The sequence below is a fragment of the Melospiza georgiana genome, chromosome 10, assembly GCF_028018845.1.
Source record: "Melospiza georgiana isolate bMelGeo1 chromosome 10, bMelGeo1.pri, whole genome shotgun sequence".
NCBI classification, from domain to species: Eukaryota; Metazoa; Chordata; class Aves; order Passeriformes; family Passerellidae; genus Melospiza; species Melospiza georgiana.
In genome coordinates, this window is record NC_080439.1 from 1,602,151 (window position 1) to 1,630,086 (window position 27,936).

Sequence of the window (27,936 nt, forward strand, 5' to 3'; positions counted from 1 at the left end):
CTCCCCTTCCCTCAGCCCTCCCACCCCGGAGCCCCGCGGGCTGGGGGGAACCGGGACCTTCTGGGAACCAGGAGGATGCTGGGGGGACTTGAGAGGGACCGGGGTATTGAGGGGAGCCGGGGGGTTTGAGGGAGTCTGAGACTTCCGAGGGAAGCCGGGGAATTTGAGGGCGTCTGAGGTTTCTGAGGGGAGCCGCCTGAATTTGAGGGGTGTCAGTACTGAGGGGAGCCTGGGAGGTTTGAGGGGGTCTGAGACTTCTGAGGGGAGTTAGAGGAATTTAAGGGGTGTCAGTACTGAGGGGAGCCTGGGGCACTTGATGGGGACCAGGGGTTCTGAGAGGAACCAGCGGGATTTGAGGGGGACTGAGGACTTGGAGGGCAGCCAGGGGGACCAGGGGTTTTAAGGGGAGCCAAAGGGCATTGAGGGGAGCCAGAGGAGCTTGAGAGGTATCAGGGGAGGTCGGAGGGATTTGAGGGGCCCTAATGGAAGCCAAGAGGACTCAGGGGGGATCAGGGTGTCTGAGAGGAGGTGAGGGGGACAGGGGGTACTCAAGGAGGGCTGGGAGCCAGGGGGACCTGAAAAATACTGGAACTGGAGCAGGACCAGGGGTTCTGAGGGGAGCCAGGGGCACTGACAGTCACAGGATTTGTCTGAAGGGAGCCTGCAGCTCGAGCCAGATGTGCAATGCTGACACAGATCAGAGCACACACAGGTAATGGTTGCAAAAACACACTTAGCTCCTTCTCAGCGTTACCACAACTCAACACCTCCCAAAAGTCCAGAGCCTTACTCAGACCATGGCATGCTTTGCCTGGGACACAGCTGAAATATTCCAAATACAATGCACAAGAAGCATTCATCTCTAGGATAAATCTCACTTAGTGAAGTTTTTGGAACCAGTACAGTCATGTCTTGGTAACGTGAAGAAAATCAACAGAGAGAGCAGCCAGATTCCCTTAAAATGATGTTTTGGATACAAGTGGGCTTGTTGCCTTGCTCCTCCTGGAAGCATCTCCTTTGGAGAGACTGAATGTGGTAAAATGTAAAAGGCTGCAGCACTTCCTGTGTTAAAAAAGCTGATTTTTAATGACCTGCTCTATTACCATCCCAGCAGACGGGGGTTTGTATGTGCAGCTGGGAATCTATTTTTGTGCTCTGCATGAGTATTGGGGCAGGTTTCAGGGTTGGGACCTCAGAGAAGTAAATCAAAACTAAATCAAAACTCTGCTTAAGTACTCAAACTGTCTCCTGTGGAGCTTAAAGTCTCTTTTTATTACTGGAATGCTTTTTCACAGAACTGGAAGTTTAGTGTTTCTGAGGCTTTCCTAAGTGAGGGCAAGAGTTATTACAGTAAAGGTATAGTATCATTCTTTATTACAGCTTTTTATACCACCCAGCTAACCTTCCTGAATTTGTTTATTATGAATTTCCCTGCTGAAACAGATTTTGTAATTAACGGTTTGTATCTTTTCATGCCAGGCTGGAGGGGGCTTGGAACAACCTGGACTAGTGGAAGGTGTCCCTGCTTGGTGCCAAGGCTAGCTGAAGGATGATTTTTTCCTTATTGGGACACATGCCATGTTTGTCTCCAATATTTTTCTGGAAGAAACCGACATTTTCTCGTTTATCCCCGCAGAGGTGGCAGCGCTGATGCCCCGTTCAGGCCGGAATCCCGGGGCTGCCTGCCCTCCTGGCACTGGGAGGGGTCGGGCAGTGCCATTCGTGTCCCGCTGTCCCCTTCCTGCCCTTCCTGCAGCGCGCTGGGTGTGGGACGAGCGCCGAGAACGCCGTGGGAGCGCAGGAAGCGCCGATCAGGGGAAGGCGAGCGGGGCTGGCCCGTGAGGAACCTTTGGTGCAGGATGTCGGCAGGGTGCGGTGCGGTGGGAGCGGCTGCTCCTGCTCCCGCTGCCCAGGCAAGGAGAGAAACCCACCCAGCGTGGGGGTTCCACACTCACAGCCTCGGTGCCTTCCCTGCTGGGGGAGTTTGATAAACAGAGGCAAAAGCCTCTAAGGTTTGTCACAAGGAGCCTGCCAGGCTCAGAGCCGAGCCCTGGGCCCCCATCCCTGACTCTGGATGTGCTTCCTTCCCCCTCGCCCTCTCCTCCTTTTCCTGCTGTCCCAGTGACAGGGCAGTTCCCTTCCTCCCGAGGGCAGCCCGGGGACTGTGAGTAACCCAGGGTGACAAGGACACTGAGCCCTGTGACACAGCAGGGACAATCCCCGCGCAGTTTCCTACCCTGCCGCAGAGATCACGCTGCCGTAATCTGCCCTTCATCTGAATTTACAAAACAGTTTGACTTGGGAAAAACAAAAGTTCATGTGCTGAACAGGTCCAGGTCAAGGCTGGGGCATGTTTGTAAATGTGTACAAGCACAAGATTTTGTGCTTCCACAACATTTAGGAAATGTATTTCCTTTGAGTTCTGAAGGTTTTGGACCCTCAAAAGCTGGAAGTGCATCCTGCAAGAGCCCAGGTTGCTTCAGGCTCTTTGGTGAAATGAAGCTGTGCCGTGTGTCAGAGCTGACCCAGAGGAGCTGAGGTGAATTACCTGCCCTGGGGGGATGCATCCACTGCTGGAGTGAGTCCCGAGGATGATCAGAGGCGTGGAGCAGCTCTGCTGGGAGGAAAGGCTGCAGAGTTGGGATTGCTGAGCCTGGAGAAGCCTTGGGGTGACCTCACTGAGGCCTCATCTGAAGGGGCTACAAGAAGGATGGAGTGGGACTGTTTCCAAGGGATGGAGGGACAGGACACAGGGAATGGCTCCCACTGCCAGAGGGCAGGGATGGGTGGGAGACTGGCAAGGAATTCCTGGCTGGCAAGGTGGGCAGGCCCTGGCACAGGGTGCCCAGGTCCAGCTGCCCCTGGGCAGGAACCCTGGCAGTGCCCAAGGCCAGGCTGGACACTGGGGCTGGGAGCACCTGGGACACTGGGAGGTGTCCCTGCCATGGCAGGGGTGGGGCTGGATGGGCTTTAAGGTCCTTCCAACCCACACCATTCCATGATTCCATGATTGTGTGTATTGTGCTTAATTAGAATGTGGTGCAGGGGCTTTGTCCTTGGCAGTATTTTCCCCTCTCATCCCACATCATTTGCTGCAGCCCAAGGAGGGCAGAGCTGGTGCCAGCTCCATCTCACAGAGCTCTCTCCCTGTCCCCTTCTCCACCCCCTGTAGGAGCCAGGACATTCTGGGAAGCTCCCAAGGTTTGCATCACACTTCTGCCACAGCTGACTTGGACCCTGTGGAACTGGAAGCAAGGCTTGGTGCAGGCAGGGGCTCTGAAAAGCATTCTGAGGTTTGCATTTTCCTTTTTCATACATCAAGTGCTTGTTTAGTGCCAGTTATCCCTAATTAGTTTCATATTTGGAGGCGATTTCTATATCCCCTGTATACACCAGACCTCACTGGCTCACAATCATTACCAGCTGTCTGTAATTTAATACAGGGAATTTGGACAAAACTCACTTTATTTGGTTGTGCAACTTTTCCAGTTTTAACTTCACCATCTTGTTGTAGTTATGAACAAGTTCTGTTACTTGATTTTAACTGATTTGGGATTTAGTCTCAATAATTTATCCCAAGAATTTGTTTTTAATGACTCTCCAAATATTTTGCTGGCTAAACCATGAATTGGTCACCTTCTAATGCATTGCTGGACTGACCTTACCTATAGGAATAAAATATGGGTATTGATTTAGTGAGGCTCATTTTTTCCAGAAAAATTTGGGTTTGAAGGCTTCTGATTATTTTAAAATCACAAATAGGATTTTTTTAAAAGAAATATTTGTATTTTGTGTCAGCAGTTCTGTCACTCCAGGCCCTTGCAAATTGTCCATCTTTCCTGTAGCTCCTTTCAGCTACTGGAAGGCCATAATTAGGTGACCCCAGCACTTGACTTTTAAGGGACAATATTTAAGTCAGCCAGGAAGGTCTGGTAAGGCCTTCTGGTCAAAACCAAGCTCATTGATGCTGTTTGCATTATTTTGTGTGTTTTTATGTTGGGTTTAAGATGTGTGCCAAGGTCCTGCACATTTGAAATGGCACCAGGAAGTTTCTGAGCTCTCTTAGCTGCTGTTCCCACTTTTCCAGTGAATTATCCATCAGCACTTCTGCTGCTGTTGTTGGGGGCCCCTCCAGCCTGAAGGTTCATGGTGTGAAGTCACCTTTAGTGCCCCATTTCATTCAGTTTGGGGTTTTTACTGCCTCAAACCAATACTTCTGCAGTGTCAGACATTCCCACACAGAAAAATCCCCTGGTGAACCCAGTGAAACAGAGAAGCACAGAAACTCCAAGCACGTCAGCATTTACAGGATCCTCTTTTACTGCACTTCCCCAAAAGTTGTTTTGCAAGGAAATTGGAATGAATCTGCCATGACTTTACCCAGGAAAGTGAGAGGACATGGATTATAAACAGGGAGTCAATCATTGCAGATGATCACCGTGTTGGAGAGACACAGAACATTGGCAAACCTCTCTGGGATAATTGCCTCTGAGTCCTGGAGCTGTTCTGGAACAGAGAAACCTTTCCAGACAAACAAATCCCTTCCATGTCCAGTGAGCTGCCATCACCCAGAGCCAGGAATAAACATGGGCAGTAAATAATCCCTATTAATGACCTGAAATCACCGTGTTGCCTTGTGAAACTGTAACAAAAGCGTGTGGGATCATGCTCAGGCCTGTTTAAAAACAAACATAATTAAAGCAGCCCTTTGGAGCTGAGCTGCTGAGGGGAATATTTGCTTTTTGGAGTGCTTGCTGGCTGTCACAGGGGAGCTCAGCTGGGATGTTTGGTTGGTGGACAGCTCTTGCAGCACTTCTGCCTCTCCAGAGATGTTTGGGCAGATCCCTAAAAGATGGGAATCTGCAGTGAAGCCTCTACAGCACTGCCCAGGTGGAATTCCTGGCAGATGATGGATGTGGAGGCACAACCCCTCACCCCACAAAACTTTAATTTGTTTGAGGCTAACATTTACTTACCTGATAGCAATAAAATTCCCCTTGTAATGCTGACTTTGTGGCACTGATTCTGTAAAGATTCAGTGCACACCCCTGTGAAAGGGTTGCAACAGCACAATAACTTGGAGGTGTTTGGTTGCACAATGTTTGGAGAAGGCATTAAATATTTGCACAACAAGGGGGTGATGCCTCAGGGATGTTTGGAACAAGGTGAGGACAGCAGAGGGATTCTCACCAAAATTCCCCAGCACTGTCTCAGCAGCCACCCCTCTCTGCAAGGTGACAGTGGCCCCTCAGAGCAAGGAATATTCCATGTCCTGCTCATGGTCCCCTCTCTGTGCCCCTTTCCAGGAGCTGGAGATGCTGAGCTCCCAGGTTCCTTTCATCAAAACCCAGAAGGGACAGAAACCCCTGTGGGGACAGCCCTGCACTGTCACTGCTCTGGGCACACCCCAAAGGTGATCCCAACATTATTGATTTCATAATTGTTAACATCTCTTAGACAAAATACAACACAAAAAATTCCTCATTGAGACTTTCCTTGAGAAGCTGGGGATGTTATTTAGAGTGGAAAACATTTATTGTTAATTCTGCTATAACAAGAATTTGTGTTGCAGGGAGATTAATTAACTTAAATGAGGTGTTTTATCTTCACATACAAATTTTGTATTTAGGCTTTTTAAAGGTTTGCTCAAAGTTAAACACTTAAGCCTGTATTTATGTCAGTAGATGCATAAATTTCTCATGGAATTATTCATTGAACTTGATGATGTTGGAGATCTTTTCCAGCCTTAATGATTCTGGGATTCTATTACCCAATTTTCAGCTCACCCTATAAAGTGTGTGGTGACAGTTTGCAGGTTTTTAATTTTACTCTTCTGCAGGATTTCCAGTAACCAGGTGATGGAAGCAGACTGAGCACCCTGACAGCAGAAAAGGCAGGTTGGTCTTCAGAAACCCCTACAATTATTTCACAGAACAAATCAAAATCCACATTGTGATTTGTCTGTATTGCAAAGTTCTTATTTGGTTATTGGAGGCACCACTCCTGGGACTTAAAAATCAACCAGGATTGCATTTTAGTCTGAGTATTAGATGGACATGGAATTAAAACAGAGCAGCAGTGTCCAGTTCTTTAAGCAATTAATGTATATAAAATCTCATTTCCATATTGATGCATGGTTTGGTTTCTCTCATCTCACATTGGTCAGTAAATTATCTCACAATAATCTCGTTTTCTTGGTTGTGATTAGCAATAACTCCTCCTTTGTTCTGTTCTGCATCACTGTGTGTTCCCAGAACTTCTGAGAAAAGGATCTTTTTCCCTGGATTAGTCACGGTGTTTGGACAAACACGGCCTTGTTTCCTCAAGAAATGTATCAGCACCACTGTGTTTATTTCTCCACAGCCTTAACCAGCAGGAGGATGGGGGAGCCCAGCTGAACATTTGGATGTAAAAATCTGGTGAAATCTCAGCTTTTCCAAAGCTCAGTGTGGGCAGTGTGGTGCTTTTCATGAGTGTGGAGTGCCTGGCCAGTGTTGATCCTGTACAAGCTCCAAGGGAAGGGTGAGGGCTGTGAGCTCAGCGTGGTTTGATCCATCCAGCAGCTGCCCAAGGGCCTTCCAGACATGCCAGGCTCCAGGAGCAGCTTGTGGAGAGCAGCAGAGGGACCCAGCAGCTCCATCCCCCTTGGAGGCACTCCAAGGAGAAAGCTCTTCCCCTTTGATCCCTGGGAAAGAAAGGGAGGCAGTTGGGGTGGTCTGGCAGAGCTCCCCCACCCCACCATCCCAGAGAGGAGTGACAGGGCTGTGCTCACCATGCCCTCTGCTCCACTGAGGGATGCACCAGAAATGCAGCCAGGGGCACTCTCAGGTTTGCTGGTTTTCCTGTAAAGTGAGAGTTTTCAGGAGAGACAGCAAATGAAATTGGGAACAGTTCATGTCTCAATGTCTATTTAATATCTAAAACGTGGTTCTGGCTTGGAAAATGGGCCTTTGGTACCATCAAATGTTCACAGAATTATGGAACTCCAGACTGGATGGGTTGGAAGGGGCCTTAAATCTCTCATTCCCAGCCCCTGCCATGGCAGGGACACCTCCCACTGTCCCAGGTGCTCCAGCCTGGCCTTGGCACTGCCAGGGATCCAGGGGCAGCCCCAGCTGCTCTGGGAATCCCAGCCCAGCCCCTCCCCACCCTCCCAGGGAGGGATTTGGGTTATAAAACCATGTCCACGATGGGTTTGTTAATTTTTTTTCCAAAGGAAAAAATGCCTTCAGACTTGTAGAATTTTATTCTTCCAGGTATTGGTGTTACAGAGTGTGCTGAACTATTTGTATGGATGAAATTGATGAAATTATCCCAGATGAAATAATTTGCTGCCAGTTAAGAGCCTGGTGCTATAATTTTTTATTAAATATAGATCTCTTCAAATTGGTGATGTGTTGACAAACACCACAGTGCCACATCTATATAAATTACAAATCTATATACATATGTATTTAATGAGAGAGGTGTAGCCCATGATTGATGTGATTTTGTGGCTGAATCTCTGATATCATCCACATTTCCCTCTGAAAGGATTTTTAATTGAGTGTTTAATTGTCCAAACAAATAGAGAAAGTTTAGGGGAAATTCTTACATAGAGGAAAAAGGGAGAACTTTCCCTTTTTTCTGTGCAAGCCTTTGCAGAGTTTCCCTGCAGAAAGCTCCAACCTGTGTTGACATTTTGGTTTCCTTCTTTCCCTCATCCTGGCTGCCCTCGGTTCCAGAGGAGAACAATGGAGGGGAGTGAGTGCTGAGGGTATTTCCAGCACAATGATGGGAAGTGCTCCATCAGCACAGAGCCCTTCTCCCTGCCCTGGTGGATCCTCTGCTCCAGAGCCTCTGCCCCAGGGGATTGGTGACCATGGAAAACTCCTGGATTGCAGGGGCACCGTTGGGAGGCACAGGGAGCCTCAGGATCCTTTCCTGCTGCATTCACAAGGTGCTGCTGGGGGACTTACACTGACTCTAACAGCTCCAAAGGTCAGAGATTTATTGTTAATGAATTGTTTTTCCAGCCTTCTTAACTCTAATGATCAGCTTTCCATATTTGTAGTGATGGCAGGGTTTCAGAGGTACTTCATTTATACCTAAATGTGATTCAGCTTTGATTTGCCATTTCTTAGCCAGACTCTTCAAAGGGAGGGGAGGGATGTTAATATTTCACATGGCTGGAGAGGAAATGCCCGGCAGTCCCAGGGGAAGAGTCACAGCACCTGTGCTGAACTCACCCAGATTTTTGGCAGGAATGATCTCATTGCTCATTGTGAGTGGAACAGAAAACAATTCTGACACAGAGCAAGAGAAGCCTGGCTCAGGAGGTGCCATCACTGCAGTCTGAGAAGGTTTCAGTGAGCTGGAGGAGGTAACAGAAATAGGTTGTGTGTTAAAATAAATGTCAGGGGGTGGAAGATCAATACCAAAATCAAACCAAATCAATTCTTCCTTCTTTTATTTTTGCTGTGTTTCCATCTTTCCATTTGCTGTGTTTCCTTTCCAAAGCAAGGAAGGGGCAGGAGTTTAGGAGAGTCTGGTTCAGGTCAGTCTTGCTCATAAAGCAATTTGGGTTTCCCTGATCAATTTATTTAATTAACTAAAAATGCAGAATTTGAGAAGCTGTTGGATAGTTGTGCATTTTTCTGCAGTTGGCTGCAGGAGATTTTTCTCAGACTATTGCCTGAAGGTTGGGGGTGTCCAGCTTGGAGAAGAGAAAGATCTGGGGAGATTTAATTGGGGATTTAATTGGGGATTCCAGGACCTAAAGGGAGCCTGAAAGAGCTGGAGAGGGACCTTGGACAGGGACCTGGAGTGCCAGGACAAGGGGGAATGGCTTTAAACTAAGGAGGAGAGAAATAGATGGGATCCTGGGAAGGGATTCCTCCCTCTGAGGGTGGGGCTGGGCTGGGATTCCCAGAGCAGCTGGGGCTGCCCCTGGGTCCCTGGCAGTGCCCAAGGCCAGGCTGGACCCTGGGACAGTGGGAGGTGTCCCTGCCCATGGCAGGGTGGGGCTGGAGGAGCTTTAAGGCCCTTCCATCCCAAACCACTCCATGATTCCCACCCAAAGAGAGCCTGGCTATGGAGCCAGCAGTGACTGGGGGCTAAAGCACCTTCCCAGCTGTTGATCTGAACAGGAATTGCAGACATTTCATCTGGTTTTTCTTGCTTATCCCTTAGCTGAGAGGTGAAGGGAACAACCACAGGAGCATCCCCAAGCCCTGGGGGGGGACACTTTGGGAATGGGACACTTTGGGAAGGGGACACTTTGGGAGTGGGACACTTTGGGAGTGGGACACTTTGGGAGTGGGACACTTTGGGAGTGGGACACTTTGGGAGTGGGACACTTTGGGAAGGGGACACTTTGGGAAGGGGACACTTTGGGAGTGGGACACTTTGGGAGTGGAACACTTTGGGAGTGGGACACTTTGGGAGTGGGACACTTTGGGAATGGGACACTTTGGGAGTGGGACACTTTGGGAAGGGGACACTTTGGGAGTGGGACACTTTGGGAGTGGAACACTTTGGGAGTGGGACACTTTGGGAGTGGAACACTTTGGGAGTGGAACACTTTGGGAGTGGGACACTTTGGGAGTGGGACACTTTGGGAGTGGCACTTTAATACCCATTATTGGCTTTGAGGCTTATCCTGAGCCAACAGAACCAACAATAAATTGTCACTTGAAGGCCAGCATTTTGTGCCAGCTCAGAGAAATGCAGGATGGCTGTGGCAGGTATTAAACACCCCGAATAAACCCTGCAGGAGGATCCCAGGGTAACAATGCCTGCTTGCCAAATCTGTTTGCAGAGTGCACAAAGCAACCAGGAGAGCAGCAGCAGCACAAAGGTTTCCTGGCAGATCCACCACAGGCTGCTGTGTCAGCAGAGCTGATTGCTGGTGCTTTTCCTCCAGCCCCAAAGTGGGACTGGGCCAGGCACTGCATCCATGGGGACTGGGATGCTGTGGCTGCAGGACAGACCCCCAGCCAAGGCCCCAGGGAGCCAGTTGTGCTGTGTGGAACTCATTTATTTTTCCTCATTTCCTTGAAGAAGGCTGTGGAGGGCAGTGACTCATGCAGGCCCTCTTCCCAATCCCGAGGGATTTGTGTTTGTTTCCCATTTCCTGGAAGCACTCCGTGTTTGGGGAAGGTTGCTGGGCCACAGGGGAGGAGCTGCTGGACACCACCCACAGCCACTCCCAGGCATTTTCTGCTGGGTGCAACTCCCTGAGAATCCCAGTCCTCCAGCCTGGTAGGGAAATCACTTCTCCTCTGGGGCACACAGGGTGTGAGGCTGGCTCTGGGAAATGTTCCCAGGGAAGGAAGGCTGGGAATGTGCTGACAGCAGCACTGCTCTTTCAGGTGTCACTGTAAGAGGCTTATGAAAAGCTCCAGTTGTGCTTGGTGAGCAGAAAGTGCAGGAAAATGGGCTGGGAATGTGAGGAGTAGAAGCTGAAATGATGTTGGGACAGCTCGGGCTGGAGGCAGGAATGCTCAGCAGGGAAGGAACAGGCAGCCTTAAAAGGAAAACTTAACATGTGAATTCTAGACAAAAAAATTATACAAAGCTGATGAATTATGAGCAATTTGCAGAGTGACTTTGGTGAAGTGACTTTGGAAAAGAAGGGTTTGGACTCCTGAGGGTGCAGATTTGGACCCCTGGCTGTGAGAGCTGTGATCTGAGTTTTGGGGGTGCTGCCATCCCCCTCCCCAGCAGCAGAGCAGGGCTCCCCCCTTGTCTCCAGTGCATCTGCTGGCTCTCATTCCCTGCAGTAATCAGATTTGAAGCAGCTATAAAAGCCTCAGCAGTTGTTTCTCCTCGTTTGGTGGGGATGTAAACTCAGGGGAGCCAAGGAAACCCCCAGTGGGTGCCAGGCTTGGGCAGAGCCCAGGGGTGCAGTCAGTCCCCAAGGAACGAGGTCCTTTGGATCCAGGGAGTTCAGCTGGGGCTGCTGGAGCCAAGGCTGCCCCAAAGCTCCTATTGTTGGGGTGCAACATAAGAAGTGTGAGTTCAGGCTTTGCCAGCAAGCTCACACAAGGAAGCAAACACTCCAGCTGCAGGATGGGATGTCCTTACTTGGCCTGGCTCTCTAAAGCAGGATTTTTATCTGTTCCCTTTCCTGAGTTCAGTTTCCCCTCCCCATTTTCCATTCCCTATCGCTTTCCAGAGCCTTGCCCTTGGCACTTGTTGTCAGATGTCAGATATTTGAACTTGGAGCTGATTTTCTATGAATGCTTTGTGGTTGTGGATCTCAAATTTCCAGGGGAAAAAAAACCAACCCAAAAGCTGTATTTGCCTTCCAGATAAGAGAGAAAAAGAAAACTTCATTTATTTTCTCTCCATTTTCTTCTGATCCGACTTCATCTCCTGGTTGCCATGCAGGGAGTGGTGGAGTCCCCACCCCTGCCTGAAGTGTTTAAAAATCCTGAGGATGTGGTTTAGTGCTGGGTTAACAGCTGGACTGATGGTCCTGGAGGCCTTTTCCAACCTTAGGGATTCTGGGATGATTCTAAAAGGACAAAGAACTTGTTGTTCAAAAGGGTTTCAGCTCCTCTGTGTGTAACCAAAGCAGATTCCACAGGAGCTGTCCATGGCCTGGTCAGCACGGTGGGATTTCCTCCCCCATGCAAGGAGAATTTGGTTTATATGTGCAATTCAGTCATTGAAATATTAATGTCAATGGGAATGTTGTTCCCACTGGAAGCAGGGAGAGGTGAAATCCCATGTGGCCCCCACATCTCTGGGATCAGTTCCTTGTGCTGCTGCTAAGGGCTGGGTGGAATTCAGGATTTGCCTAAATGGAAAAGGTAAATATAGAAATGAACCAGGCTGTGAGGGAAAGGTTCTCCCAGCACAGCACAACTTCCACTAAAACCATCTAGAACTTGCTTTACTCATTTCCTTCTGCTCAAACCAGGTTATTTTCAAGGAATTCTGTTCTTTAGGACACGTGGAGCCCAGGAGCAGCTCAGACCCAGGTGGTGAAAGCACAGCACCATTTCCCTGCCTTGAGGGAGGAAGGTGAGTCCTGGAGCTCCCTAAGAAATGACAACATTTCCAAGCCAGGGAAGCTGGAATGGCCTTTCCTTGACACTCTGGGCTAGGAATAACTCCCTTCACACTTCCTGAGTGGGATGAGCTGGCTGTGGTGCCAGGAAAGGTGAGGGGAGTATTCCAGTTACTCACCTGGAGCACTTGGATTTATTCACTTGTCAGTTATGGGGAAGAACTCTCGTTTCCTTCTGCCAGGCCATGAATAATATTGAGGAAATTGTTTGCACTTGGAAACCACAAGGTGGGGAGGTCAGGGATATAAAAATGCAAAGAATTGTAATCTGTCAGTGAAACTGTGAAATCAAGTGTTGAGCAAGATGCTTCTAAAGGAAACAATATATTTTCAGAATTAGATCACAAGGGATTTTTTTTTCTTGCTGTGCAGAATAATATCTCATTCACTCTTTGAAGGAAATGAAAAAGAAAATTGCATTTCACCTCCCTCTCCAGCCCCTTACTTTAAGGAATACTTAGGCAGAATTTCTTGTCCTCTAATTTGAATTATCAGTTTGTGAAATGGTTTTTTCCTCCCCTCTCCAGCTTGTTTCCAATTCTTTGCCTATAAGGAAATGATTATGCTCCCCCTTTCCCACCTTTTCTCTTTTCCTCGAAATTAGAGCTTTCTGTGATTTTTTCCCCCATAGTATCACTTTCTTGGGTTATGAAGCAATGCCTCATACTCAGAGATAAAGCTGGATATATGAAAATGACTCAGGATTATTGGAATAATTGTGATTTTTCATTTTTGGTTTTATTTTAAACCATCTCAACCCAAGGAGAATATTTAACATAGCCCTGTCAACTACAGGGATGGAATTGACTTGAATTTCCTCAGCTCCAAGGTCTGGGAGAGCTGCTGAGAAGGAATTCCACTGAGGGGAGGAATGAATTGAAAGTGAGGGATCAGGTGTATCAGCAAAGGAATTCAAGCTCAGGGAACAACAGGCCCTCTGAATCAAAGTTGTTTGCTTGGAAAGTTCTCCAGGCTGCAGCAGAGAGAGGGAAAGAAATCCAGCCCACCTCAGCAGGTCTTGGAAAGGCTCCAGCAGAGTTCAGGGCAGAGGAAATGCCTGAGGAGGAGCTGCTGGATGTGCAGAAATGCTCAGCCTTGGGCAGGACAAGAGCAGGAGCCTGGCAGGAGATGTGCCTGGGAATGAAGGAACTGAGGGAGAGAGCAGAGCTGAGAGGGGCCTGCAGGAGCTGGGAGAGGAGCTGGATCCTTGGGGGTTCTTGGGGTGTTCCCCAGCTCTGGCTGTGGGAACAGGAGGGCTCCTGTGCTTGCAGGGATGCCAGGGGGCACTGCCAGGGAGCAGCTCCCTCTGGCACCCATTCCAGCACTGCCTTCTGCAGAGGATGAGGAGCCCTGTGACAGTGAGCTCCCCTTGGCCTTCAGCCAGGGCAGGGGAGCAGAGGCCTTGGCCAGGGTGGGAACTTCCTTCATTCCCAGGGCATTGAGCCTGGGTGGCACCACCCTGCAGCATCTGAGTCAGGATCAGAGCTCCCTCCTGAAATTCCAGGGCTGAGCCAAGGAACCCTTCATGTCCTGGAACCCTTCATGTCCTGAAACCCTTCATGTCCATCCTGCTGGAAGAAACATGAGAGTTTTAAGAAGTGGGAATGTTTGAGAAGGCATCTTTTCAAAGATGAACTATGGAAATGCTCAGTGGCTCTCGGGAACTGTTGTTGTTCACTATTTCCACCAAATAACTTGGGGATTTTTAGAACTTAGCACTGTTAAGGTCCACCAGGAATTTGTGTACCCTGAGGAAAACAGGCGCAGAGGAAAGTTGTGCACAGAGCCAAGTTCAAGTGTTACCCAGAAATTCAGGTACAGTCCCCACAGCCCTCTGAATTCCCAGAATCACAGAATCCCAGACTGGTCTGGGTGGGAAGGGACCTCAAAATCATCTCATCCCACACCTTCCACTGGACCAGGTTGCTCCAAGCCCTGTCCAGCCTGGCCAGGAACATCAGAAAAATCTCCTGGAAGTCCTGCCTTGGCTGAGAAGCTGCACATCACTAATGGTGCTCCTACACTCTTCTGGGGGGTTTTCCACTCCATTACCTGAGCTGGCTTTGGAGAAGGAGCCTGGCAGCAGCTGCCCTTGGGAGGAGCTGTGAATTTCAGGGAGGACCAGAACAATATTGAACACTATTAACACCAGGAGCCACAAACCCACCCCACCTGTGCTCGTGGCACTCAGCAGAGGCAGGAGCTGTTTGTGTGGCACTGGATCCCTCCCAGCCACAGGAGCTGCCTCAGGCCAGGATCTTTGCTCTCAGAGAGGGCAGAAAAGCCTCCTCAGCCTTGTCCCAGCACTCTGAACAAGTCAGACTTGCCTTGGGATGGTGCACAAACACCCAGTAATGTTTGAGTGAGACACAGAGGTTTGTAATAACCCATTCCTCAGCACATGGAGGGGTTAAAAACTGTTTGCACGCCTGTGTGTGACAGATCCCTCATCCTTTGGGGGGAAAGATGAGAGTTTTCCTTCAGGAAATGGATAATGGGGCAATGATGGTGCAGTCAGTTTAATCATGTGGAACACAGCTCCTGCTTCACTGCAGTTTGAAGCATCTCCCCAAAGGCAGCAATGGCTCTGAGCAGCTGAACCCTGAAATTCTTCCTTGTTTCCTGGGAGTCTTTGCTGTCCTGAGTGCTCCCTGCACCTGATCTGGGCAAGGAGGGGAGGCCACGAGGGTTTTATGGCCCCCATAAAGTTCTGTGCACAGCATTTCCTCCATCTGCTGCTGCTAACCACAGCATTTGGCATCATATGGCACTTTAAAAGCTCTGATTTATGGGGAGGCACCAACTGCACCTGTAACCAACATTCTAAAGCCTCAGTTTAAGAGCAATCTACTGTATTTATTTGGGATGTAAACACTCACTGCAATGCATGTGAGCTCACAGGAACATCACAGACAGCCAAGGGCAAGGTGATGGGGGAAAGGCAAATACTGGGAATTTACAAATAGAAAACTGTCCTTTGCTCCTGTTAAATATTCTGGATGCATGGCTGTAGTTTCTCACTCTCTGATAAAGAGCCTGATGTTACACACAACGAGATAAACACAACCCCAGGCTCGATTTAGCTTTGCTCCCCACAGTTATCTGTTTGACCTGTGGATAGAAATTGTCTCCCTGGAATCAGGAAACTCCAGGTGGCTCTGCAAGGACAATTATCTTTGAGCTCCCTCAAGTGGCAATGAAACCTTGGAGTTTGTCACTAGAACCCTCGAGTTTGTCACAGAAATCCTTGAGTTTGTCACTGGAACCCTCGAGTTTTTACAAAAACCCTCGAGTTTGTCACTGGAATCCTCGAGTTTGTCACAGAAACCCTTGAGTTTTTTACAAAAACCCTTGAGTTTGTCACTGGAACCTTCGAGTGTGTCACAGAAATCCTTGAGTTTTTCCCTGGAACCCTCGAGTTTTTACAAAACCCCTTGAATTTGTCCCTGAAACCCTTGAGTTTGTCACTGAAACTCTCTAATTTTTTTACAAAAACCCTTGAGTTTGTCACTGAAATCCTCGAGTTTGTCACTGAAACCCTCAAATTTGTTGCACAACTGCTTTTCCAAGGTAGCCTTGTAATTTCAGACCATGTTTTTCACAGCCACTGTGCTAAACTGAGATACTCAGATTTCAAGGAATCTAAAGGAGTTTGGAGCAGTTGAACATGATTAATTTATTAACACATTTCTCTTTTGGCAGGTCTCTGAACAGACATGTACCAAGGGAAATGAAGTGATTGATGTCCCAGAGGAGTCTGCACTGATTCACAGCAGGATACCTGCATGTTTGGAGAGGTTGTTTTGACTTTCTTCCATGGTTCCTTACCAAATTCATGACAGGGTGGCTGGGAGGTGAATGTGTTCTTCAGGTAAAACTCAGCCCTTTGCTTTCTACACCTCAAAAAGGTAAATAAATTATTATTGCCTTGGAAAGGTAAATAAATCCTTTGGCTTAAATCACAAGTGGTTGTGCCTCATTGAGAGCATGTAAATGAATTTGGGGAAAAGTTTACTATGCATGAGGAAGGTGTTGTGTTGTTGTGGGGGTCCCCAGGACGAGGTGAGAGATGAGAATTGACTCCAAGTTTGCAGAAGGTCGATTATTTTATGATATTATATTAAAACTATACTAAAAAAGAGAAAGGAGCCAGAAGGCTAGAACAAGAATGAAGAATAAAAACCTGTGACAGACCACACACAGCTGGCTGTGATTTGCCATTAATTAAAAACAATTCCCATGCTGGATGAACAGTTCTCCAAATCCCATGCCAAAGCAGCAAAACATGGAGAAGCTGAAGCTTCCCAGCTTCCCAGGAGAAAAGATCCTGGTGAAGGGATTTTTCATACAATATCATGCTGACAGGGGGGTCTGTGGATATGTAGCAGGCTGATACAACAGAACTGGTAACTAAAGGGTGTTTGCAGAACAGCAGCTGTGCTCTTGGCGGAGTGCCAGGCTGTTTTTAACCCTTTGCTTTACTGCTGTCTCATACTGGCTTTTTAGTAAACTTTAGTAAAATTTAAAAAGTTTACTAAACGTAAAAAACGGAACTTCGTTTTTCACAGTTTCCATTTCCATTTTTTTATATTCATTTCACGTTCCGCTTTCCCTTTTCCCTGGGGCCTCTCTCGCAGGCCCCGGCCCAGCGCTGCCATGGCAACGGTGTCACGTGGGGCGGTGTCACGTGGGGCGGTGTCACGTGGGGCGGGTGTCACGTGGGGGCGGTGTCACGTGGGGCGGTGTCACGTGGCGGGCGGTGTCACGTGAGCGGGCGCGATGGCGGAGGAGCAGCGGGCGCTGCTGGGCGCTGAGGGCGGCGATGGCTGCGGCGGCTCCCCCGGCCCGCCCCGCGCCCTGCCCGCCGCCTGCGACCCTCGCCGCCTCCCGCACCGCCTGCTCGTCCTGGCCCTCATGTGCTTCCTGGGATTCGGTGCGGGACGGGCCCGGGGGGCGGCGTGTGCCGGGGGGGGTTGGGGTGTGGGGTCAGGACAGAGCCCTGAGGTGTCCCCTTCTCCCCGCAGGCAGCTACTTCTGCTACGATAACCCCGCCGCTCTGCAGACCCAGGTCCAGCGGGTGAGTCGCGCTCAGGGCGCTTTGAGAAACGCGGAGAGTGAGATTCTGTGTGGGCATGGGCTAACGGGGCAGCGGGGAAGGGAGTCCGGGGGCAGACGGGAGCTGGGATTTGGGAGGGAATTGTTCCCTGCGAGGGTGGGCAGGCCCTGGCACGGGGTGCTCAGAGCAGCTGTGGCTGCCCCGGGTTCCTGGCAGTGCCCAGAGCAGCTGTGGCTGTCCCGGGTTCCTGGCAGTGCCCAGAGCAGCTGTGGCTGCCCCAGATCTCTGGCAATGCCCAGAACAGCTGTGGATCCCTGGCAGTGCCCAGAGCAGCTGTGGCTGCCCCAGATCTCTGGCAATGCCCAGAACAGCTGTGGATCCCTGGCAGTGCCCAGAGCAGCTGTGGCTGCCCCAGATCCCTGGCAGTGCCCTAGACCGTTTGGAGCACCCCCTGATAGTGGAAGGGCTTGGAACAAAATAATTCCTTTCCACCCAGCCCATCAGGAATTGTGTGGATTACAGGAAATGCTGTTTCTGCTTGGCTCCTCCTGAATGCTGACTCTGCAATAACGTTTTTTCCCCCTGCCCCTGTGCTGTGCAGGACATGAAGGTGAACACAGCCCAGTTCATGGCTCTCTATGCCTGGTACTCATGGCCCAACGTGGTGCTGTGCTTCTTTGGGGGCTTCCTGATAGACAGAGTGTTTGGGATCCGGTGAGTGCAGCCTTGGTGTCCCTTGTGTGCAGGGAATCTGAGATAAAACTGCAGGGGAGGTTTGGACTTTATAATATAAAGATTTTCAAGGTTATAATCAACCCCTTCAGTATTTCTTCCCACTCAACTTAAGATTTTTTTAACAATATAGATGAGCTTCCTTTCCTTTATAACTTAAATAAATTTGTTTCAAACCCAGCACTTTGTACTACCTGTTCTCTGTGGGAATCATTGAGCTGCACAATTTATGGCACAGACCCTTTACCTGCCCATCCACCTCCCCTTGTTTCCCTGCTGCAGGCCTAAAATAGAGTTTTGTAAGGAAAATAAAGGATTGTGGTTGTGCATGAGGTGATTTTATTCTCTTTGCAGGCTGGGCACTGTAATATTCAGCATCTTTGTGTGTGCTGGGCAGGTGAGTGCAAGGGAGGGAGAGCATGGGCTGGGCCTGCAGGTTGGGTTTCACTGTAGAGAGCTGGAATGGGAGAACCCTGGGCTCTGGTGGGAAGGGGAACCTTGGGGTGTGGCTGGAATTGTGGGAAGGGCCCACATTTCACCTTGGGATGTGGCTGAAGCTGTGGGAAGGACCCACATTTCACCTTGGGATGTGGCTGAAGCTGTGGGAAGGGCCCACATTTCACCTTGGACTGTGGCTGAAGCTGTGGGAAGGATCCACATTTCACCTTGGGATGTGGCTGGAGCTGTGGGAAGGACCCACATTTCACCTTGGGATGTGGCTGAAGCTGTGGGAAGGATCCACATTTCACCTTGGACTGTGGCTGAAGCTGTGGGAAGGACCCACATTTTTATATGTTTGATGTGAAATTGGTTGAGGATAACCCAGTGCCAGGTGGGCCAGGCTGGAGATGATGAACAGCAGAGGGAGCAAAAACCAAGATGAGCAGGAAATGGATGTGGGAAGGGAAACCTATTTTTGTTCCTGTTTTCAGCCAGTTCTGCCTTGTTCCGTGCCTGAAATGCACACTCACCATTTTCCTTTGCTGCTGTGCAGGTGGTGTTTGCTCTGGGAGCACTGTTCAACACCTTCTGGCTGATGGAAGTGGGCAGGTTCATTTTTGGGTGAGTCTGGAAGGGCACATTTGTGCTCTTTGAGGTAAGGCCATCTGGAAAACTCCAAAACCAACCCTGGAAAGCTCTCCTGGAAAAGTGCTGCCACGTGGAGCCAAAACTGAGCATTCTGAGCCCTCTGGAGCTGGGGAATGCAGGATCTCCAGTTCCTTCCATTGTGTAACTTAGAAAACCAAACCCAGGAGTTGCTGAATCAAAACCTCTGGAGTTGTTCTGCAGTCCCTGCACTTCCATTTGCTTTCTGTGTACACAGATGTGCACCATCAGCCTGTGCACAGGGGTTTCTCTGGGGTCCTGCCCTTTGCAGTGCTGTGTTTGCTTTTGCAGGATTGGGGGTGAGTCCCTGGCCGTGGCCCAGAACACCTATGCTGTCAGCTGGTTCAAGGGCAAGGAGCTCAACCTGGTGTTTGGATTGCAGCTCAGCATGGCCAGGATTGTGAGTGGGCATGGGCACAAGGGCTGGCTCCTCCTTTGGGGCTCCTTTTGGGGGTTTCACCACTGCAGGTTAACCCTGCTGGGGCTGGGGGTTATTTTGGTTATGGATCCTCCCCTGGGGACAGAAGGGGCTTTTCCCTGCTCCTGGCAGCTGGGAATCCTGTTTGCTCAAATCTATTCATTTCAGCTCAGTTTATGAGCTCGTGGATTTATGCACTTCTCACCAGTGAAAACTCCTCCAGACCTGTACAACCTCCAGTTTGTGATGTTTTATCCTTGTTGGAATGATGGATTTGTTACCAGCCCAGCAGGGAATCCCCTGGATGCTTTTCCCTGCTGTCCCCTGGGTGGCATTTCAATAATAAACCCTCCTGGTGAATCCCTGGGGCTGGGAGGTGCTGGGTTCCTCACGGGGCTCTGTTGTGCCTAGGGGAGCACAGTGAACATGAACATTATGGGATGGATCTACTCCAGAGTGCAGGATCTCCTGGGCTATGCTGGTCCCAGCACCCTCGGCCTGGCTCTGCTCATAGGTCAGTGATGTTCTCTGTGTGTTACTGATTTATTAATCTCTGAAAAGCATTTATTAATCACTTAAAAGCAGCACAACTCTGAGCTTAGAAGGAGCAATTCCAGCATCTTTTGTATCATATTCTCATTTTCTGTCAGGTTATTGCAGCTTCTGAAATGCTGTGGCATTTTTGGGGCTGCCAAGTTCAAGTTTGTGTCTTGTGCAGATGGAATATTTCACATCCTCTGAGCAAAGGACAGGCTTGGAAACTTTTCTGAGGAGTGTCAAAGTTTGCCTGTGGTTATCTGATTGTAAAAGGGGAATTTGAACAATTTTGGGGTGTGTTCCCTTCCCTCAGAGCCATGGGCATGGAGATTTGGTGTTGGGAATGAGGCCAGGTTTGTTTCTGTTCCTGCCAGGGGCAGATGAGGAGCTGAGGAGGAGTGATGGTGATGACTGAAATAAAATAAATCCATGTGCATGTCTGTGCTCCAAGGCAGGTGTGTGCCACGTGTCAGGGCTCTGTTTTACACCTGACCCTTGGAGCTGGTGCTAAACTTGGTGTACCTGACATGCCCAACAAAGCCTGCTCTGCCTGGGCTGGAACCCCAAATCTCTGCTGGAGCTGTGAGCTGACCATGGGGTGTTGCCTTCCCCAGGTGGGGTCACCTGTCTGTTCTCACTGGGCTGTGCTCTGATCCTGGCTTACCTGGACAGGAGGGCAGAGAAGCTGCTTTGTAAGGAGCAGGGGAAAACAGGTGAGTGCTGGGGCTGAGCTGGAGCTGCCCCTTCCTGCAATGCACCAGGTATTTAGCTCATTTCTACATGGAGTTTTAGTTTTAAACACCAGCTCAGCAGGCAGATGCTCTGCCAGCTGCTTTATTTATAAAACCAAAAGTTTGCACCAGTTTGTGCCACTGGTTCTGAGTTTGCTTGGAGTTGATTTCCTTTAGCTGGGGTGCAGAACCACGGAGCTCCTCCCTGTCAGTGTGTGCTGGGTTGGGTTTTCCATGTGGGACAACTCAGGGCAATTAAAAATAAACTGAATTTGAGCTCCAGTGGAATCCCAGACTGGTTTGGAGGGAAGGGACCTTTAACCTGCAGCCAGGGCTGTGGTGCAGGTGGGGTTTGGGATCACTGGGTGTTCTCCCAGCTGTGCCCATCCTGACTGCTGCCATGCTGTGTCTCCCCCCTGCAGGAGAGGTGATCAAGCTGACAGATGTGAAGGATTTCTCCCTGTCCTTGTGGCTCATCTTTGTCATCTGTGTCTGTTACTACGCTGCAATTTTCCCTTTCATTGGCCTGGGGAAGTAAGTGCCACTCACTTTTCCAGCCATTCCCCTGGAATTTGGCCAAGCTTGTCACCAAAATGCTTAAAAACTTCACATTCTTTGGGAATTACAAACTCAGGGGCACGAGGAATGTTTGATTTCCTGATGAAAACTGGATGCAGGTTTAAAACATGGGGTGGAATTTGGGGTCCTGTAGGATTCCTTCCATATTTACAATCCAGTACCTCATTATTTGGGTTAAATGTTGGTTATGGACTTTTTATGTGTTCCCCAAAGTGCAATTTGGATGATCCTTAAATTAAAATCAGTGGAATTTGACAGCAAGCTCCTAAATTAATTATAGACAAAAATCTGGGATATTTGTGTCAAAGCTCTATTTAATATTTTTGTACATGAGATTCTCGTGTCTTTGTCTGACTTAATTTTGATTTCACATCCTTTAAGTCTGCATTTTTCTAAATAATTTTTTTCCTTTTCTCAGGGTTTTCTTTATTGAAAAATTCCGATTTTCCCCTCAAGAAGCCAGTGCAATCAACAGGTACATGGTGCTTGATTTAATAAGGAACACTGCCAGGGTATAGGGTGGATTTTTGGGTTCTGGGCAGGTGGGAAGAGATTTGGGCTCTCCTGTGAGCTGCATTTAAGTGGAGAAATAATTTCACACGACCCAAGGAATAACTGGGAAATGGGGATGTGGTTTTTATTAAAAACAGATGTTCACACTGGAAAGAAAAAGCTCTGGAGGGTTTTATTTTAGTATTTAGTGCTTCTTTTCTGAGTGATAAAAGCAGTTTAATAGCAGCACTAAAGGAACTCAGTTTGGGCAGTTTGAGGGTGAATTTGTGATGTGGCCAGAGCCCAAAGCAGTAAAACCCCACAAGGAAACACTGGCTGGGCTCTGAGTCTGTCACTGTTGGATGCTGAGCACTTCATGTCCTCAAACCCTTTGGAAATTCGAAATTACTGAGATTTCTTTGTGGGGTGCTTTTTCCTTCTGGCCTTGGAATGCACAAAGGGCCCTGGGGGTGTTAAATGCTGAATTTCCCTCTCCTGCAGCATCGTGTACATCATCTCAGCCCCCATGTCCCCAGTGTTTGGCCTGCTGGTGGATAAAGTGGGCAAGAACATCATCTGGGTGCTGTGTGCTGTGGTCACCACTCTGGCCTCACACATCATGCTGGCCTTCACCTTCTGGAACCCCTGGATAGCCATGGTAACTCAGAGCTAAATGGAAATAAAATATTAAATATTAAATTCTGGGACTTAGCCCTAAATAGAAATAAAATAGCAAATATTTATTCTGGGATTTAAACCTAAATAGATATAAAATATCAGATATTTCTTTCTGGGATTCAGACCTAAATAGAAATAAAATATCAATATTTTTTCATAAATATAAAATAAGCAATGGGGTTGGCACTGAATTATTGTATATATTGTGAGGTGGAAAAGACTCCTCACTGTATTACTAAATTCCTGTGCCAGGTGCTCACTTTTCTCCTAAGAATTGTTCTTTTAGTTTATTTCTGAAGGTTATTACTATTACTCAAACTGCTCACTTTTCTCCTAAAAATTGTTATTTTAATATATTTCTGAAGGTTATTACCATTATACAAACTGCTCACTTTTCTCCTAAAAACTGTTCTTTTATTTTATTTTATTTCTGAAGCTTATTACTGTTACTCAGACTGCCTGTAATGTGCTGGTTGGAAGCTCAGTAAGAATCTGCATTATTGAGGGCAGATTTCCTGACATGTTTGTTTGGAGCTGAGGATGATGGTGCTCATCAGTGGGGCAGGGATTAAAAACTTGGATTTTCAAGCATTTTTCCAGTGAGGTGCAGCTCTGGGTGCTCATTCATTAACTAATTTAAATTAACAGAGTTAATTTTAGTGCTCATTCCTGGAAGCAGAAGCTCCAGTTGTGGATATTTATTTACAATTTCACTGCACAGAGCATTTCTTGAGCTCCTTGTTGGGAGGAAGGGAGGGGATGTGTGGGTTTGTGGTGGCTGCAGCTGGCAGGGGGCCCTGCTGTGACCTGTCCCCGTGTCCCTGTGTCCCCAGTGCCTGCTGGGCGTGGCCTATTCCCTGCTGGCCTGTGCCCTGTGGCCCATGGTGGCCTTTGTGGTGCCCGAGCACCAGCTGGGAACTGCCTATGGCTTGTGAGTATGGCAGGGCTGGGACTGAGCACCCTGCAGGGGAGGGACAGGGATGGTGGGAGGTTGGGAATTGGGGATTCCAGTGAAGGGAGCCTGCAGGAGAGCTGGGCAGGGGCTGGGGACAAGGCAGGGAGGGACAGGACACAAGGACAGGGACAGGGATGGTGGGAGGTTGGGAATTGGGCATTCCAGTGAAGGGAGCCTGCAGGAGAGCTGGGCAGGGACTGGGGACAGGACCCAGGGAAGGGCTCTGGCTGCCAGAGGGCAGGGATGGGTGGGGTTTGGGAACTGGGAATTCCAGGGAAAGGAACCTGCAGGAGAGCTGGGGAGGAACCTTGGACAAGGAGCTGCAGTGCCAGGACAAAGGGGAATGGTTTAAACTCAGTGAGGAGAGATTGAGATGGGACATTGGGAAGGAATTCCTCCCTGGGACGGTGGGGAGGGGCTGGGGGGGATTCCCAGAGCCTGGATCCTGGCAGTGTCCCAGGCCAGGCTGACCCTGGGCAGTGGGAGCTGTCCCTGCCCATGGCCCTGGGGGAGCTTCAAGGTCCTTCCATCCCACCCCATCCCCTGGTCCCTGGCACTCTGGAACCACTGAGTCTGAGCAGATCCAACCCATTCCTGGTTCCAGCTCCTCAAGGCTGTTCCAGGAGCTCCTGGCTGCTCTGGGATGGGGCTTGGGACAGAGCCTGGGGCTGGGGGAGGCACAGGAGCTTCCCCATGTCCCAGCAAATGGGGGCAGTGCAGCCCCCATGGGCTCAGTGCCACTGAGGAAATGAAAATCCATTTTCCTGAGCAAAGCAATCCCTGCTGTTCTGCTCTGTCCCAGCATGCAGTCCATCCAGAACCTGGGCCTGGCAGTGATTGCCATAGCAGCTGGCATGATCCTGGACACCAGGGGATACCTGTTCCTGGAGGTCTTCTTCAGTGCCTGTGTGTGCTGTGAGTGTGGAACACACTGGGGGGGGCTCAGGGAGCTTCATGGGGCTCTTTGGTTCACATTCCTGGAAAACAGAAACCATTCCTGTTCTAGAGGTGCCAGCTGGGGCAGTGTTGGGGTGAGCTCACAGCCAGTGAAGTGCTTGGGGCTTCCTTGAAACATGGAGAGTTTCAGTGTTTAAAAAATTGAGTGGAAGTGGACAAATAATCCTTTTAAAGTGTAAATTATAAGTTTAAAATTAAAATCCTTTCTGAATTACCACGTGCTGTGAGCACAGGGAGATTTACAAAAGCAGAAACTCCTCTGAGTCAGAGCCACCATGAAGATCTTGGGTTAAACCTGTTCATTTATTGTCAGCTAAGGCTGTCCCTTTGCCTTTGCAGTGTCACTGCTAGCTGTGGTCATGCTGTACTTTGTGAATCACCTCACAGGTGAGTCTGCAACTGCTCCTTGCCTCACTTTGTGCCTCTGTGGAACCATTCTTCTGCTTTCCCAGTGCCCTGAGAGCTCCTGGGGGAGTTTTAAAGGTCTCAGTGCCCATTGCTGCTCTTACAGGTGGGGATCTCAACTGGTCTGCAAAGAAAAGGGCAAAACTGCAAAAAGCAGCTGCTTCTGAGTAAGTACAGAGCCAGCAAATGTCACTGGCCTTGGGAAGGGTTTGTCCTGGAGGGATTAAGCAGATCATTTCTCCAGTCTGATTTCTGGTGGATTTATTTTATTTAGTCTGTTTCAGGATTTCATATCCTGCCTCCTGTGAGTCAATATTTGAGGCAGCATTATCCAGGTCTCCTTTCCTGGCCCTGTTCCTCTTTACCCTCCTTTATTTCAGTGGCCTCAAACTGATACAAAATGTGGTGGTTTGAGCCTAAATCACAGCACTGATGGGGTTTAGGATGTCCCAAATCCAGTGTGTGTCACCCTTGTGTAACAATTCAGGGATTCTGTGGGGTTTGGGGTGTCCCATCTCAGTGTTTGTCACCCACATGTAACCATTCAGGGATTCTGTGGGGTTTGGGATGTCCCAAATCCAGTGTGTGTCACCCACATGTAACAATTCCAGGGATTCTGTGGGATCTGGGCTGCCCCATCTCAGTGTTTGTCACCCTTGTGTAACAATTCAGGGATTCTGTGGGGTTTGGGTTGCCCCATCTCAGTAACAATTCTGGGATGTCCCATCTCAGTAACCATTCAGGGATTCTGTGGGGTCTGGTCCCCCAGGGCAGGGTTTGCAGTAATTGTTGTCCCCTGTTTCTTTCAGAAAGGAAAGTTGAGTAGCAAAGCCCTGCCAGGTGGGAGCTCCAGCAGCAGGGCTGGGCTTGCTCTGGAGCTCTCTGGAAGATCTCTCAGCCCTGGGGTTCCAGCCCTGCCTCAGCCCCTGCTGTGTTTCAGCAATGCCAAAATTCCTTTTCCTGCTGGGCTGAGCTCTGCTCCCCACAGGCACCTGGAGTGAGGCTCAGCCCCCCTGTGCTCACAGGTGGAGATTTGAGCAAAAAGCATTTTGTGTTCTCACCCAGAGCTCCCACGGCTCACTGCTGCTGCTTCTGTCACTGTCTAAATGCAAAATCCACTTTTTAAATGTATTTCCAGCTTTGGGCTTGTGTCCTTTCAACACAATGCAAAAAGAGCCACAGATGCTCAAAGGGACTTTTGTTTTTTTGTAGATTTCTGAACTCTGAGACTGCTGAGCAGTCTTTTATTGCCTTCTGGATTCTCTTTGTATTGTAATGTTTATTTTAAGGATGAAAGTTTGTTTAATAGATAGAAAAAATGTTACAGAACTCCCTGAGCACGTTGTAATCTGGGAAAAAGCAAAAGGTTTCTCTTTCTACTGAAATCTTGGAGCGAAATAAAAGGAACCTGCAGAAATCAGCCTCTCTCTTTATTTACACTGAATTATTGATCTCATGCTCATTCACCTGATACCCCAGAACATTTCCTAGCTATTAAAATAACAATATTAAACTATTAAATAATATTCCAACAATTCCCTGCTGGGCAGGTTTTCCCTCAGGGCAAACACCTTTCTGCCACTTTTCTTTTGCAGAGCAGAAGAGCAGGAGAGGCTCAGAAGGCAGAACGAAGATGATTTGGCAAAATTGCTGCCAAAAGCTGATGCCTTTAGTTTAAGGAATAAATACCTGTCCAGGCTTGGAGCTCAGGTATCACTAACAGGGGGTCACAGACAATCCAAAACCAGAATAATCAGGGGTTTATTTAAAGAGTTTGCCTGGTTTTAACAGCCAGCAGCTGCACTTCTGAGTGAAATTCCTGGGATTTGGTCTCAGAAGGAAATCTCCCAATAATTAAAAATGGAATGAAAGAAAGGGGTCAAAGGCTGGCCCACCTCAGAAGCTGAGGAATGTCTTAATTTTATTTTTTTGCAGCTCCCAGCTCATTACTCCTCCTGTTTCTCAACCCTGGCCCACAGAAGTGTGCTGAAATAGCAGCTTGGCCCTTGGAGAAGCAGGAATATCTGAATTTCCTGGGCCACAGAGCCCAGCACCAGCAGATGCTCCGTGCTTTGCTGCCAGCCTAGATCCTAGATTTCAAATATTGCCTCAAACTCCTCCTGCCTGGGCAGTGCAGAGATCCTGATGGGAACTGTGGCTCTGCTGGAACCTCTGAGTAGCTGCTCCAGCCTCCTGTCTCACATACTCCGTGAGTAGCTGGGCCAGGGCCAGGATTTGATCTCTGGCTGTGAAATGGGAAAATTCAATCATTGGATTGGGGTGAGCCTGGATGGAGGTGGGGATTCCCAGCCTCTCTTGGACCCCCTCATGGCTCTGATTTGTTTTCCTGAGAGAAGGTGAGGAAGAGCTCCCAAGTGAGTATTGCAGAGGAATCTCCAATTCCAGAAGGACAAAAAGTGTTCACCTTGGAATTTGTCCCAGGGCACTAACAGCAATAACCTCTCCAAGCCTGAGTAATGTGAAAACTGATTTGTTTTTAAGAGTTAATGACTAAAAACTATAAAAAGAGTTAAAGCAAGAACTGAGTTTTGCTTCCAGAGGGAAAAGCCTTGAATTCCATGGTGGAACTCATCATTTTCCCATCGTTTCAGTGGGAATTTCATTTCATTCAGTTCCCAGAGCTCCTGCAGGGTGCCCTTGGCTTTGGTTTAATTACTCCTCGAGGTAATTGGATCAATTACCCCTGAGAAGAGAGCAGATCTTACTGTACAGGAGGTTTGTGGAGCCCCAGGAATGGGGAATTTCCTGGGATGGCTGCAGGGAATTCTGTGTGCCACAAGAAGCTCAGGAGCCTTTCCCTGTGTTTGGCTGCAGGTGGAGGAGTCTGCTAGGATAAAAATGCTGCATTTGATGTAGAATATTCTTAATTTAATCTTTTTAATTTAAGCAGAGCTCACAGTCTTAAAGTTGGTTTTAAAAGAGACTTTTCAGTGGAGATTTCTTTGATGTCCCTGGAAAAATCTCATTTTCCTGAAGGACCTTTGGGTGAGAGTTGTGGATTCTGAAGGACAAAAGCAGAGCAGCAGCTTGGGAGCTCCCTGCCCTGAGCTGTGCTGGTTTTACTGGTGCTTGCTGGCCCCTCAGAGCCTTGGCTGGCTGGTTTCCCTGTAGGATTGTGAATTTTGGGTGTTTTTAAATAAAACCTTCCACTGGACACTGGCCCCCATGGTTTTTGCTTGTTGAGGGTTCTGTTGCTGCCTTTGGGGGTTG

At 48.8% G+C, this 27,936-nt stretch overlaps 1 protein-coding gene across 4 annotated transcripts; it reads left to right on the forward strand.

The window, feature by feature from the left end:
* The first annotated feature begins 16,886 nt into the window (after positions 1–16,886).
* On the forward strand, positions 16,887–27,808 carry MFSD1 (major facilitator superfamily domain containing 1). 4 transcript variants are annotated; one of them, XM_058030929.1, is made up of 17 exons: positions 16,887–16,991; positions 17,083–17,135; positions 17,716–17,828; positions 18,201–18,243; positions 18,841–18,908; positions 19,245–19,353; positions 19,783–19,885; positions 20,523–20,621; positions 21,062–21,173; positions 21,637–21,693; positions 22,212–22,368; positions 23,222–23,319; positions 24,146–24,258; positions 24,640–24,687; positions 24,812–24,872; positions 26,301–26,415; positions 26,641–27,808. In XM_058030929.1, the coding sequence occupies exons 1-17, from the start codon at positions 16,973–16,975 to the stop codon at positions 26,698–26,700; spliced, it is 1,428 nt and encodes a 475-aa protein (XP_057886912.1). In that variant the 5' UTR covers positions 16,887–16,972; the 3' UTR covers positions 26,701–27,808. The 4 variants fall into 4 exon arrangements, with proteins under 4 accessions (XP_057886912.1, XP_057886913.1, XP_057886914.1 ...); XM_058030930.1 differs by lacking the exon at positions 26,301–26,415; XM_058030931.1 differs by lacking the exons at positions 26,301–26,415; positions 26,641–27,808 and adding an exon at positions 25,515–26,122.
* Positions 27,809–27,936: the final 128 nt, after the last annotated feature.